A 12683-nucleotide genomic window follows, 5' to 3' on the forward strand; every position below is an offset into this window, starting at 1 on the left:
TAATATAGCAGGTGGAACTATGGAGCTACACTCTCAAGTACAGTAGTTGGCGGTATGCACCTATAAGTTGTTTGTTATCCGCCAATCTAACAAAAAAGAAGAAGAAGCAGACCAACCGAACCAACCTGGCAACCCCGGTAGCCGGTGGGTTTACTAGTTACTGCGGGGAAGATGGTGGACCTGGCGACTGCAGCGTGCGCCAAACTCCGTCCAAAACACTTCGAGAAATATTTACCATCTCAGCCTGGCGTTAGATATAGGTTACCCGGGGACAATCACAGATAATACACAGAGGAAATCGATAGTTAGAGGATATATCCCGCTCTAAACAGCTCATTTTTTCCCGGGATTGAAGACGGCAGTTGGTTGCAAAACGTGTTTTGTGGAGCACATCACGGACTCTAAGCGAAGTGTCAGCTAAAGAGTGAGAAAGGTGTCGTTTTTAATCACATTTTACTATTAAACAGGAGTTCGAGTAACGGCAATAGTTAAGATGGTATTCTCTCTCTTTCCACAGCTGTTGGCTAAGGGCGGAGTGGACCGTAGGAGGCTGAGCTCCGCTGCTACCTCAGCTAGCTTAGCTGTGACCCGGAGGAGCTGCTAAACATGCCGCGGAGTAAAAAAGGGAAACGTGGCTCCGGTAAGCCGGGTGAGTAACAGTAGCGGACATGGAAACCCCCATCCAGCTTCATACGCAGATGAAATCAGCAGAAATCAGGAAGCAGAATCTAAATAGAGGCTTTCTATCTGGGTCGCCATGCTTAGTTAAGGTAGTAGTGGAAACATTTGTGTTGTCCATGTGGCGACAGCAGCCTGTTGCTCCTCTGACTTCAGCTACTCTGTTGGTGTCATTTGTGCAATCTACATTCCTAGATCTGTTTCTGGTGCAACACCGAGTGATGGATCTATTCTAAGAATTTCTTGCAACAGTAGTTTTATTGTTTTACCATCTATTATTATTTTTGGACCCTCATCCCTTTAGACCCTTAAGCCCAGAATGGTTTGAAGTGAATTCCTTCAAACATAACTTCTATTTAAATCGTGCCGCTCCAAATTTATAAAGTGGAAATATAAATGTTGTGTTGTGGTATTTTATGACACAAAGGCATATAAAAACAGCATATTTTTTCTTTATGTGTGATTAAACAAAACCTTTGGTAATACGATTTACCACTTGTTTCATCAAAAATGACAATTTTAAACGGCATAATATCAGTATAATGAAATAGAATATGAGAAATGGTGTATAATTTTGCCTCCAAATTGAGGGGTTTTATTGAAAACAAATAGCAATCCAAAACTGGTAAAGAATTTACATAAACAAATATATTCAGGAGCTTGTGTTACAAATCTGTAAAAGTAATTTTGAATAAAAATAAGTATGCAAAAACCATTTGTTAGTACAAAAACGTGTGCAAACCGATACTTAGCTACCAATAAACCCAGGTAAAGGTTAGATTTTTGGGCATATGGGCTATGTGGAGCCTGAAGCGACCCAAATCCGTTTTTATTTATTTGTTTTTGCCCATATGCGACCTGTATCAGATCTTTTCTTGATTGTCTGAATGGCACAGATCTGATTTTCTTTTCAAATGCGACCCAGGCCACTTGACTATGTGGTCCTTAATCTGATATGAATCTGATCTTTTCGAATCTGACCCATGTCTGAACATCCCGGTTGCATTCATCCATCCTGAACGATGTTAATACTCAATAAAGGTCCCTATCCGGCATCTTGCTGCTCAGAAGCAGGAAGAAAATCAACGATGGTAATGCATGATAATGCGCAGAGCAGTCTTTCTTCTTGATCTTTTTATTTTTTTTTGATCTTCTTAAAAAGATCCTTATCAGATCTGATTGGATGTCAATGGGTCAAAAACCAAAAAACCAGAACATTGCATTCATGTTATCTTTGCCAGCCGTTATGTAAAACAACATCTTGCACATCTTTTTCTTTCATATTTTTTAATTCCTAAAAGAAATTGGCTAAAACTGGACAAGTCAAGCCTTTACAGCTAAGGGAAATCGGTCACTGTCAGGAAAAGCCTTTACTATGCATCACTAATAACACTTTGATTACATGTTGGCATTGGCCTCAACCCAAGGTTTCCAATTGATCTGGGGAGAAAAATAGATTTTGAATTTGGTCACTGGTCAGGGTTGGTCAAGTGTTAAACTAGCTGTTTAAAGTCTGCGGAAGTTGGATCTCTAATAACTGGATTATAAGAATTTTTTTTCCGTCCTGTGTTAATCAATTATAACTGTTTATTTTGATTACAAAATTGAAAATTTCCACTCTTAAGTGTCCTTAAGATCAGAAAGTTGTCTTCCTCTGCAGTCATGAATAACGACAACAACAGGTTTCTGACAGGTATGACAATAAAATGTTCCTGTTACAACCTGCCCCGGTTTGATTTGGTGTCGAGCTCAGCTGTTCACACAAACTGCAGATTTCCAGTAGAAATGACACAGAAGGAAGTCAGTCGGTTATAAAGGCAAAGATCCAACAGGTCAATTAATTTTTGACACTGCGCTTCATATGTTAGAGGATGACTTTAGTGATTAAGAAATTAAGCTCACTTGTGATGTTTCTCTCCATCACCGCCATCCCACATTTTCCCCATTTCCCTCTTTATTTATTCTCCCATCCACTGTTTCTGTTCCCCACCTATATATGTTACACGTCCCTTTGCCCATGCGTCTCCCAAATCCACTAGGGTCTCTGCGTCAGGAGGTGCTTCAGCTGCAGATTTCAGCTAAAGGATCTTTGAAAGGTAACTTCTCCCGTTGCTAACGTCAAACCCAGTCCAGAAGCTCTGGGATCGCATTAAGGTGCATGCCTTAAACCTAACGGCAACTAAAAAAGCTGAAGTCTGCTTTGGCAAATGCACTAAAATCGATTTAAATTCTTCACCTCAAATACCCGGCCCCAACGTCTAACATTAAGCTCTTGATTTATCACATGATCAGTCAGCTGCTGTATGACCTGGCTGGACGTAATGAAGGGCAGTGGGGGAGGTTTATTACTACTTTATGTGCTGTTGATAAAAATGAATAAGCTATTTGGATTTTACTTGCAAACATAAAGAAAAAAAAATAGTCATGAGGTGGAGTTTTGAAAAGTTGGATCAAGTAAAGATGGAATAAAAGGGAGAAGAAAGGCTAATTAATCAATGCATAGATGGATTTTTAGTCATTATAAAGCATCTCGCTGGGACCAGAGAAAATCGATAAAACATATTTTTTTTAATTCTACATTAGCATAATGTGTAATTCCACACCACGCTATGGAAAAGCTCATTGTAATGCAGGTCATCTAAACTGTTTAAAGGGGTGTCAACTAGAAGCAAAGTTTAACCATAAACAAATTTTCCCCTTTCACCAGACCCTTATTTTTTAGGTAAGTTGTTGGGGAGTTATCCCATTCCTTCCGGTTCTCCATAAAGCAGTGCCTATAGATCAGTGAAGCTGTTTCCACTTTGTAAGACTGTAGTTTATTATAAGGTTATAAGAACTGGAGACAGGAGAGCAAGCTGCTGTGGACTCTGCACCTGTCGCTCCATTCGGTTCTCTGAGTGAGGGATAAAATTAGGGACAGGCTGCATGTGCAGACATCTGAAATCACAGCAATCCTCTTTATGTACTGGAATAGGTTTATATTTTCAGATGACAGGTTATTTCACACAAATTTAAAGAAATTTGAAGGAATCCACCCAGTGGTATTTTAGTATGACTGACTGCTGGAGCCTTGTGTTAGCAATGAGACAACATGTGAGTTATGGCAGGCAGCTCCCACTGCAGATAACAGAGCTGTGGGGGTGGGACTGCGTGGGAAGGTGTATCGCTGTTGTGTGGGGGTGCAGTGATCAGAGATAAATTATGATCACTGGGAAAGCTGCTGGCTGATCCATGATCAAAGTGCACGTTTTTTGATCTCTCTGGATTGAAATCAGTCGTGTAGATGTAGGTTTATTTTCCAACCTTTTAGGGTTATTACTTATTATTTAATAACTTAAATGATTATTAAGTTATTACTTAATAAATTGCTTATTAAATATTAACCCAATAAGTTACTTCTTAAAAAAAATAAGATGGATAAACGGTAGATGGGTAATCACAGGTTAATTCACTATAATGTCAAATCCTCAGATGTGTGTGAGATTTGACGTTTGGATACAGATTTGGAGCTGTTTCCAACCTTTTTTTTTATGACACAAAAATATGTTTAAAAAGTCCTTCTCTAGCCTTCTATCTGTGAACAGTCGTTTGGTATTTAGAACATGAGAAGAGCCAACATTTTAAGAGGAGGCACTTTAAAACCTAATGAAACCTAAAAGGAACAGGAACAGGATAAAAACAGAAAGCTTAACTGTATTCTGTGAAGCCTTTCTGTTATTTGCTAAAAGTCTCACACTCTATCGCAGCTTCAATGAGGCTAAGACATGTAGCTTCCTTTTAGATGCTATCTTACAGCTCTGTAAGGCAGCTTTTAAACTCCTCACTCAAACTGGAAATGTCTTTGTCACTCATTAGCTGTGCTACGATAAGGCATATTCACTGGTTGGTTAGAGAAAAAAAAGCAGTAATTATCAGCTTACCTTTCAATTCCAGTTGATTTCATACGTGATGTCTATGTATGAATAAATGTTTATACTATAAAGGGGATCAAATATTTAAAAAACAGAAGCATAACCTGCTGCTCTGACGCTAGGTTCAATCATTATCCTGATATAATATTTCCTCTCTATAAATGGCTAATTTTTTTTAATAACTATTAGGAGTAATTAGACTTGTGAACATTCTCAAATATAAAAGATAGCTTTCCTTTTCATCTGTTCTATTACTCCCTTTGAAAACTCTCTGTTCATAATAAGGATGCAGAAAGCTTTTCCTCTGGTTTAAATAAAAGACATCAGCCAACAATGAATCTAAAACTGGGGCGGCTCAGGTTTAAATAGTTGAACTTTCCCCCTGTTTTATCAGCTTACACATCCTCACTCCACTTATGTATTGGTTGGTTATTAGTTTACTTTCCTTTTTTTATTCCTGTTTGCAGGGGGAAACAATAATGTCTTAATTTATAATTTCTGCCACTGTATTTGTTTAAGATCAAATAATCTGGTATTGAAAACGGAGCTGTTCTATATTCCTGCAGGATGTGTAACCTCCGGGTCACTTTCACCATACAGTTTGACTTCAGCATGAACACAATCACAGAATGATCGGTCTGATGCTTAAACACCAACAGAGGGACCCAATGAACGGCCCCTCTGTTCTCCACTAATCCCACCAACAGTAGAAAGTCCTTATCCAGCAGGAACACTGAGAGTTAGCATAGCTTAGCTTAACCCGCCTGCCTCTTCTTCCTGCAACATGCATGGCAGAGCTATGCTGAAACAAAACCTCCTCATGCTAATAAAAGCTTAACCTGTTGTAAGCTTCTGCCTCCCAGCTATATCTACAATTATGTCCTGATCATGAACCCCAAAGTCTGTTTCTGTGGTGAATTTGACAGTGAAAACAGCTTTACCTGATGACTATTATTGCTCTGTAGAAGGTTTGCTGCTGAATTCTCCTCCACCTTAAAACGCAGCGGCCTAATTGATCCGTCGACATGTTCTAGAAAACAGTTTCCTCTAACCCTAGATGCTGCTGCCCTTTCTCTGATTTTAGCTCAATAACTCAATAATGTAAACATTCACTCTCGGTTACAACTTTGGCTCCAAAGAGTGTTTGTAGCAGTGTGGGCCGGTAGCAGCATCTTTGGTTCTTTTTTTAGTTTCCGTTTAATAGATCAGTAATGAACAGTCACTGTTTGCTCCTTTCAGATTTTCAGCTTTCTTTCTTCTAACTTGCCACCAAAGCGATCTCAGTCTGTTCTCCCTCTTACTCATCCAGGAGTTTCACTTTGTGCAAACTTTATTTTTTTGTCCTCAGGTGTTAAAAATGGGATGAAAGTCGAGTCTGGCGCCAGCGACGATGAGATGACTTCTGATGTTCTCAGCCACTACAGTAGTACGAGTGAAACTGCTTCAGTGCTGGAGGAGGGCTCAGGTCTGCTCACACATATTATAGAACACACAAAGCAGGTTTATTTAACTTCCAAAAAAGTAACTTTTGAGGTTTTTTTGAATATTTAATATGATGTCTTAATTTTTTCACATGGCTATATTTTAATGAACACACCTCTGATACGTGTTTTTTGGTCACAGGTGAACAGATAGATGAGCAGACTGCACAAGAGGAAACTGAAGACAAACTCAAGCAGTGTATAGACAACCTAATGGACAAAAGGTAAACATGGCTGTCCTACAGCAGAAACAATAATGAAAGCACAATGGTTTAGTAGGGCTTAGACTACTTACACTAGAGTTGTTTTTTTTTTTTTTTGATAAGTTTAGGAAAACTTTTTTGGAATTGATCTTCAACAGGAATCTATGCTGAGTCATCATGTCAGAGAAATTTAAGCTCAAAGGAAACTTTAATTTGGCAGATTACCTTGGTGAAAAAAATACCAGTTAAACTCAAGAGTATACGGGCTGCTGTGTGGCTTAAGCTTAAAGATTGGTGGACGTTTTCCAGGGGGCTTATATATAAATGGGATTATATAGTTTATTATTAATGCTTTGGTCAAGAGATGAGCATTATCAGTGTATAAATCTGTATTTTCTATCCTCCTATAACCTGATTTAGATATAGTTTGGAACATTCGTGTGATTCACATTTCCTTAAATATCGCTTTAAATATATTTACTATATTTAAGTCCTAAAACTAAACTTTATTTTTCATTCTCTCCAAAAATTTATGCAAATTTATGCATATATACATCTTAATCTGTGGTTTTTAAAAATATTTATCATTATAATTTTTTTTTTTTTTTTTTTTTTAAAGGGGTACCAAACTACAGCTTGGCTTCTTGTTTGGAGCCCAACCAGCTAGTTAGATTTTTTTTTTCTAGCTTTATGTTTTATAGGCTCCTATCTTATCAAATTATCGTTGCATGTGCAATATCGCAGCTTTCGAGTTGTGTTGACTCAGCCTAATTAGGTGGACCATTCAACTTTTGGTGAATGCCCTAATGAATCATCCTGTATCCCTGTATCCTGCAGCATTAAGTTGATTCTGTTTTTCAGTCTTATTCTCTCTCTTTTTTTTTTTTTTTTTATGTTTCTGTTATTTTTTTCTTTTCCAGTGCAAAGACCCGTCTAGCGGCTCTAGAGTCACTAAGACAAGCTTTCTCCTCCAGAGTTTTATACGACTTCCTGACAGGTCAGCGTCTCACTGTGCGCGACTGCCTGGAACGAAGTTTAAAGAAAGGTACTGAAAGCAACAGAGCTGGCTGATTTTAAATTGTGTGTCATAATTTGTTTTAGTTTCTGACCACCTGGTTAAATCATTGTCCGCTCTTGTTTGATGTAACTTTAGTGTTTATCCAAAGGGTAAAGCTGCAGCGTTTCTTCTTCATGTCTGCAGGCAGTGGAGAGGAACAGGCAGTGGCTGCTACCGTTTTCACCCTGCTGTGTATCCAGCTGGGGGGAGGAGATGAGGCTGAGGAGGGCTTCAAGTCTCTTCGTCCTATTCTCACCTCCATCCTGAATGACGGCAGTGCCAGTATAGCAGCACGTCAAAGTGTGAGTAATATCCTCTCTATAGGAAAGGCACAATTCATCCAGTCAATATTGTTTCCATTTACACTTAAGTCAGATAAATGTAATTTTACAGGCGCCTTTATTTTTTTTAGGACGATTGCTTTTTTTAAAGTTTTAGATGGAGAAGCAGTATAGATATTTATGTTTAAAGTTACTGTTTAGGGAAGCAAACAAACGTAGTTTGTTAGAGTAGAACCTAAACTATGATAAGCAGCTCTACATTTAAACCCTACCTAAAACATGTTTTAATGATATTTGCTGTTTGTTTTTTTTCCTATTTATTTTTTCCCCATTGTCTCATCAGTGTGCCAGGGCTTTAGGGATGTGCTGCTATGTTTCCACTGCTGAAGAAGGGGAGGTGAGATTTTATTTTTGTTCCTTCTAGAACCTTTACACAACTACTTTACATATAAAAAATTAAATACAGCAGTTCATTATGGGTTCACATTTTGTTGGGTTCTGTGTTTTGATTTTGATCTAAATTGTTGCAGGACTTGGTCAAGTCATTGGCTCTTCTGGAAAGCGTTTTCATAACCTCCTACCCTAATAGAGAAGGAACGCTGCCTACACCCAAACCAGGCATGCCTGGGCTCCACGCCGCAGCGCTGCAGGCCTGGTCGCTGTTGGTTACCCTCTGTCCCGCTTCCAAACTGACTGAGCTGCTGGAAATGTGAGTGGAAACAAAGATATTGATCACCTAATAAGAAGTAATATGAACATTTTGGTAACAAATAAACATGAAATAACATGAACTCCAGCCTTTAATTTCCATTTAAAAGATATGAATGTTCACTAAAAGGAAATCATCATCATTTATGGATTTTATATATTCTTGATTGTAGTGTGGATAAATGCTTTAAAACCACTTTTCACCATCTGGCAACATGTGCAAAGGAAGTCAATGTGTGACAAAGATCTCATCTTTTGCTTTTCTTTTACTTCAAAACCTGAAAGTCCATCTTATTTCAATGAAAGAACAGATTTTCATCTGGAAACTTGAGCTAAACGACATTCAGTACATGCATGAGTCTGTTTAGCTGGACATGCTAGTGAGATGTCAGGTTGTGTCTCAACTTCCTCGTTCTGGTCTTTTGTTTCAAACTCCAGCATTTAACAACTGTAGACCTGCAGCTTTTATATTCATCAAGAACTACAAAATCCTGCTAATGACTTTATTATTTCAATTTGGTATCTTGAGCAGAGATCTCAAAATTTTCCTTTGATGACACGTGACTTAGTTTGTTATGCATTGGACTCTGAAGTTCTTGCAGAGAGTTATTAGTAGGGAGTGACTGTTAACACTGCCTCTGTATTTGTTGTGCTGTTTGTAGGCACCTTCCTAAGCTGCAGGCCTGTCTTCAGAGCAGTGATGTCAACTACAGAATCGCAGTGGGGGAGACGATTGCTCTGCTGGTGGAGTTGGGACGAGACATAGACGAGGTAAACCTGCAGGAATCCTTGCTCTCTGACAAGAGATGGTAAAACTCTAGACAAATAATGGAAATTTAGATTGTTGAACCTTAGATTGTTTACAGAAGTTTTTTTTTTTAACTTCAAACACTGTTTGTATTACTGTTTTTTTGTATTTTATGAAATGGAACAAAAGGAAAATGATAGTTTTTCCAACATTAGTAGAAAAAAATGTTTAAAGTGTGTTAAGTTTTTGTTTTCACACTATTTACTTTGATGTCCCTAAATAAGACAGACATTAGTGAACAAAGAGCTTTTAAAGCAGAGTTTAAAAAATCTAATTAAAAGTATGGAATATTGTTTAGTGATTTGTTGATGTTAATTATATATAAAAAAAAACATGGATGCAAAATTTCACTTAAATGTTATATTTTATATATTAGGTTATATTTTATATATTAAGTTATTAATATTTATTCCTTCAAGTGGACGCTAGGCACATTGCCTGATGAACAGGGTACTGTAAATGTGTTTGCTTCAGCTCTTCTGACTGTGTCTGTAGGAGTTTGAGGTGGAGGACAGTGAGAGTCTGTGCGAATGTCTGAAGAGTTTAGCCACGGATGGCAACAAACACCGAGCCAAAAACGACAGAAGGAAACAGCGGTCTATCTTCAGAGAGGTGCTGCATTACATAGAGGTTTGTCTCTGATTTTTCACCTTGGAGGCTTTGATTTGGTTGGTTTCCTGTAGCAGCTGGTTCTTCTTACTCTCCTTCTGTCTGTTTAGTTTCTGATGGGCTGTTTTTGCTCCACAGAGCGAGGATTTCACAGAGGAGAAGATCAGATTTGGGGTGGAGAGCGTTTACATCGATGGCTGGATGAGGAAGAGAATCTACGACGCCTTCAAGGAGATCCTGGAGTCTGGAGTCAGACACCATCTACAGGTTTGGTAGCTTGTGGAGGAGAGGGGATGTCAGGTCATTGATGTATGCTTGTTAGTAGACTTTTATTTTTTTCCTAAACACAAAAAATAAATCACTCTGAATGGAATCTATCATTTCGGTTATTTAGAAGATGGCATGGTTACAGATCTATGTTGATGGATATTAGGTTTACTGTTGAATACCATTTATGGGTGGTTCGGTAAATCTATTCTGGTGATAATGTTCCCTTAAATTGATCTAAATCTTATATACATCACATATTTAAACATTTAAGGTCTTTAAACGATTCAAGCTGATAGAATGAAAATGATAAAAAATAGCAGTCTTTTGTGATGAAACTGCCCTAAAACATCCAAAACAAACAGATTCATGTAATTTTATGTACTTTTTAAACATGTTTTGAATATTTTAAGTCTTTACCTTTGCTGTGTGGATTTGTTGAGTTGGAAATGCCACCGGTTTGCACTCAACCAAGCTCTGTATTTATCTCTTTAGTTCAACCAGCTCCTCCGAGACATCTTTGGCCTCGGACCCCCCCTCATCTTAGATGCTGCTACTATCAAAGGCAACAAGATCTCACGGGTAGAGAAGGTAACACACCGTTTCGTTTCTTTGAATAGTTTACTTTCCAATCTTAAAAGCATAAAAAGTTGTGTTGATTAAAGCAGTGTGGCCTAAAGAAGTGCTGACACCACTGCATATAGCTTCTATTTCCATCCAGCTGAATGTTCTTGCAGAGTAAGTAAATAGCCCTTGAACAGACACCACAGTATGACGAACATCCCCATACCATGACACCTGAGCCAGCTTGCTTGGCTGTGCACTGTGGTTTGGAGGTCGTCTGATAAACTGCAGCTGCTAGACCCTAAAAAGAGAATAATTTAACTTTAAGTCCATCAAATATTGCTCCAGTTTTCTTTCGGCATACAATGTGTTTGAGGTGGGATTTTTCCTGCTGATCGCTGTGCCTTCTGGTTGCCACAGAGCTCAAAAGTAATCATGGACCTTTTTCGGTCACTAGGGGGCTTCTGATTGGCCAGATCCATTTCAATCCCTTTCCTGTTAGAGCTTTGACATCGTTTTAGCTGAGTAATATTATTTCTAGGGCATCTTTGAACATTTTTCTCCTTCCTATCAACTTCTTTTATTGAAAGTACGCTGCTCTTCTCAGCAAGGGGCTTTATTATTTATTTTAAACATAACTTTTCTTACAGGTTATGATTCTGTTACAAAAGCTGTTTTTCAAGACTTGATTAGACCTTTAAAGGAAGTTTAGTAGGAAAGTGATTAGGTTAGTGATATTGGACTACTGTTGTTTTGAAAACGTTATCTTTTTGGTGACTAAATCCAGTTATTCTGACAGAAATAATTTCCTTACTTTTACATCCAACAGCATTTATACAACTCTGCTGCCTTCAAAGCCAGAACTAAACTGAGGAATAAAGTCAGGGACAAACGCGCTGACGTCATGTGAAGGACGGAGGAGAGCGGACTGAAGGGATGGACGAGGAACTAGGATGCCTTTGGACCTTCAAGACTCAGCTTTTCTTTCACTTGTGCTCTTCAACTGCTCTACTAAGAGCTCTATCTGCTCTTAAGTTTCTTTGCCAGATCAGTTAGGGGTTTTTTAATAAAAACATTTAAATCCTTTTTTATAAACTAGTAGCAGAAAAGGGTAAAAAAATTTGAATTCTTCTATTAGGAATCAGAGAAAAGAGCTGAGGAAATGTTCGGCTGTAGTCTTTTCTGTATCGGAAGTCTGATTTCCTCCAACGTTCCACTGAAAGTCCCAAAGTGGCTTCTTTGGTGGCCAAACAACTCAACTTTTACAAACAATGCAACCTTTGGGAAAAACGTGTGTGGTATTTGTGTGTGAGTGTGTTTTATCTGACATTAATTTATCCATAAAATAAAACACTTGAAATATGAATCCAGAAGATGCCTAATTAAAAAGCGGGAAACAAAACATTAATATTGTCATTTTTGTATTGTTTTTGCTTTTGGAAAAGAATTTAGTTTGAGCTTTTCTGGGTGAACCATTGTATTTTACTGTTTAATTTGTTACAAGAGCTGTAATAAGTGTCTTTTAAGGAACTTGAAATCATTGTTTACAGACACAATTATGGTTAAAGATATTTTTCTTATCCAATGCATTTTTTAATGAAGGTTGCTAGGTCATTAAATATTTACATCTATGTATAACAGGTATACAAAGCACATTGATTTATGGAGAGGTTTGTATATGAGATGAAATAAATCATGTTATCCTCTACAGTAAATAACAGTAAATGCAAACAAGGCTGCTTATCTAAAAGCGTGGCTCTGTTGTTTTTTTAAATTATGATACTGTTCACATTTAAAATCCATTTAACTGGATAATCTTTTTAAGTAAATGACCGTTAAAGCTGCAAATTTATTTTTTTCTCAAACTCAGTAGTCCAATTTGTCCTTCAGCATTGGTGGAAATCAAATGAAATGAAAATAGCTGAACATGTAGATTGTTTTAACTTATTCCACTCTATTAAAATAATGTAATATATTTGACTTCAGAAGTTGACTTATAAGTAAACTCAATTAAGCAAAAAGCTGGTATATAGATTGCTTTTAGTCATTATGAAAAGCTATAGACACCCAGATGTCTATTTCCCCCATTTTATTTTTTGTTACACCGTTTATTACT

At 37.6% G+C, this 12683-nt stretch overlaps 1 protein-coding gene across 3 annotated transcripts; it reads left to right on the forward strand.

Annotated features, from left to right (window-relative positions):
- The first annotated feature begins 97 nt into the window (after positions 1 to 97).
- Positions 98 to 12317, forward strand: ifrd2 (interferon-related developmental regulator 2). 3 transcript variants are annotated; one of them, XM_038294063.1, is made up of 14 exons: positions 98 to 433; positions 518 to 649; positions 2718 to 2774; positions 5938 to 6054; positions 6213 to 6294; positions 7194 to 7318; positions 7475 to 7632; positions 7955 to 8008; positions 8142 to 8320; positions 8982 to 9090; positions 9623 to 9757; positions 9875 to 10003; positions 10499 to 10594; positions 11397 to 12317. In XM_038294063.1, exons 2-14 carry the CDS (start codon positions 607 to 609, stop codon positions 11475 to 11477), a joined length of 1365 nt encoding a protein of 454 aa, XP_038149991.1. In that variant the 5' UTR covers positions 98 to 433; positions 518 to 606; the 3' UTR covers positions 11478 to 12317. The 3 variants fall into 3 exon arrangements, with proteins under 3 accessions (XP_038149991.1, XP_038149992.1, XP_038149993.1); XM_038294064.1 differs by having other exon boundaries at positions 98 to 424; XM_038294065.1 differs by lacking the exon at positions 2718 to 2774 and having other exon boundaries at positions 99 to 433.
- Positions 12318 to 12683: the final 366 nt, after the last annotated feature.

Source organism: Cyprinodon tularosa, unplaced genomic scaffold (genome assembly GCF_016077235.1).
Source record: "Cyprinodon tularosa strain WSP-4 unplaced genomic scaffold, ASM1607723v1 ctg333, whole genome shotgun sequence".
Lineage (NCBI taxonomy): Eukaryota > Metazoa > Chordata > Actinopteri > Cyprinodontiformes > Cyprinodontidae > Cyprinodon > Cyprinodon tularosa.

Excerpts from the sequence above, each read along its gene's own strand:
- ifrd2 (XM_038294063.1), top strand. The coding sequence starts at position 607 with ATGCCGCGGAGTAAAAAAGGGAAACGTGGCTCCGGTAAGCCGG. Across the intron at positions 2,775-5,937 it reads AGCTAAAGGATCTTTGAAAG|GTGTTAAAAATGGGATGAAA; the intron begins GTAACTTCTCCC and ends TTTTGTCCTCAG. Across the intron at positions 9,091-9,622 it reads TGGGACGAGACATAGACGAG|GAGTTTGAGGTGGAGGACAG; the intron begins GTAAACCTGCAG and ends CTGTGTCTGTAG.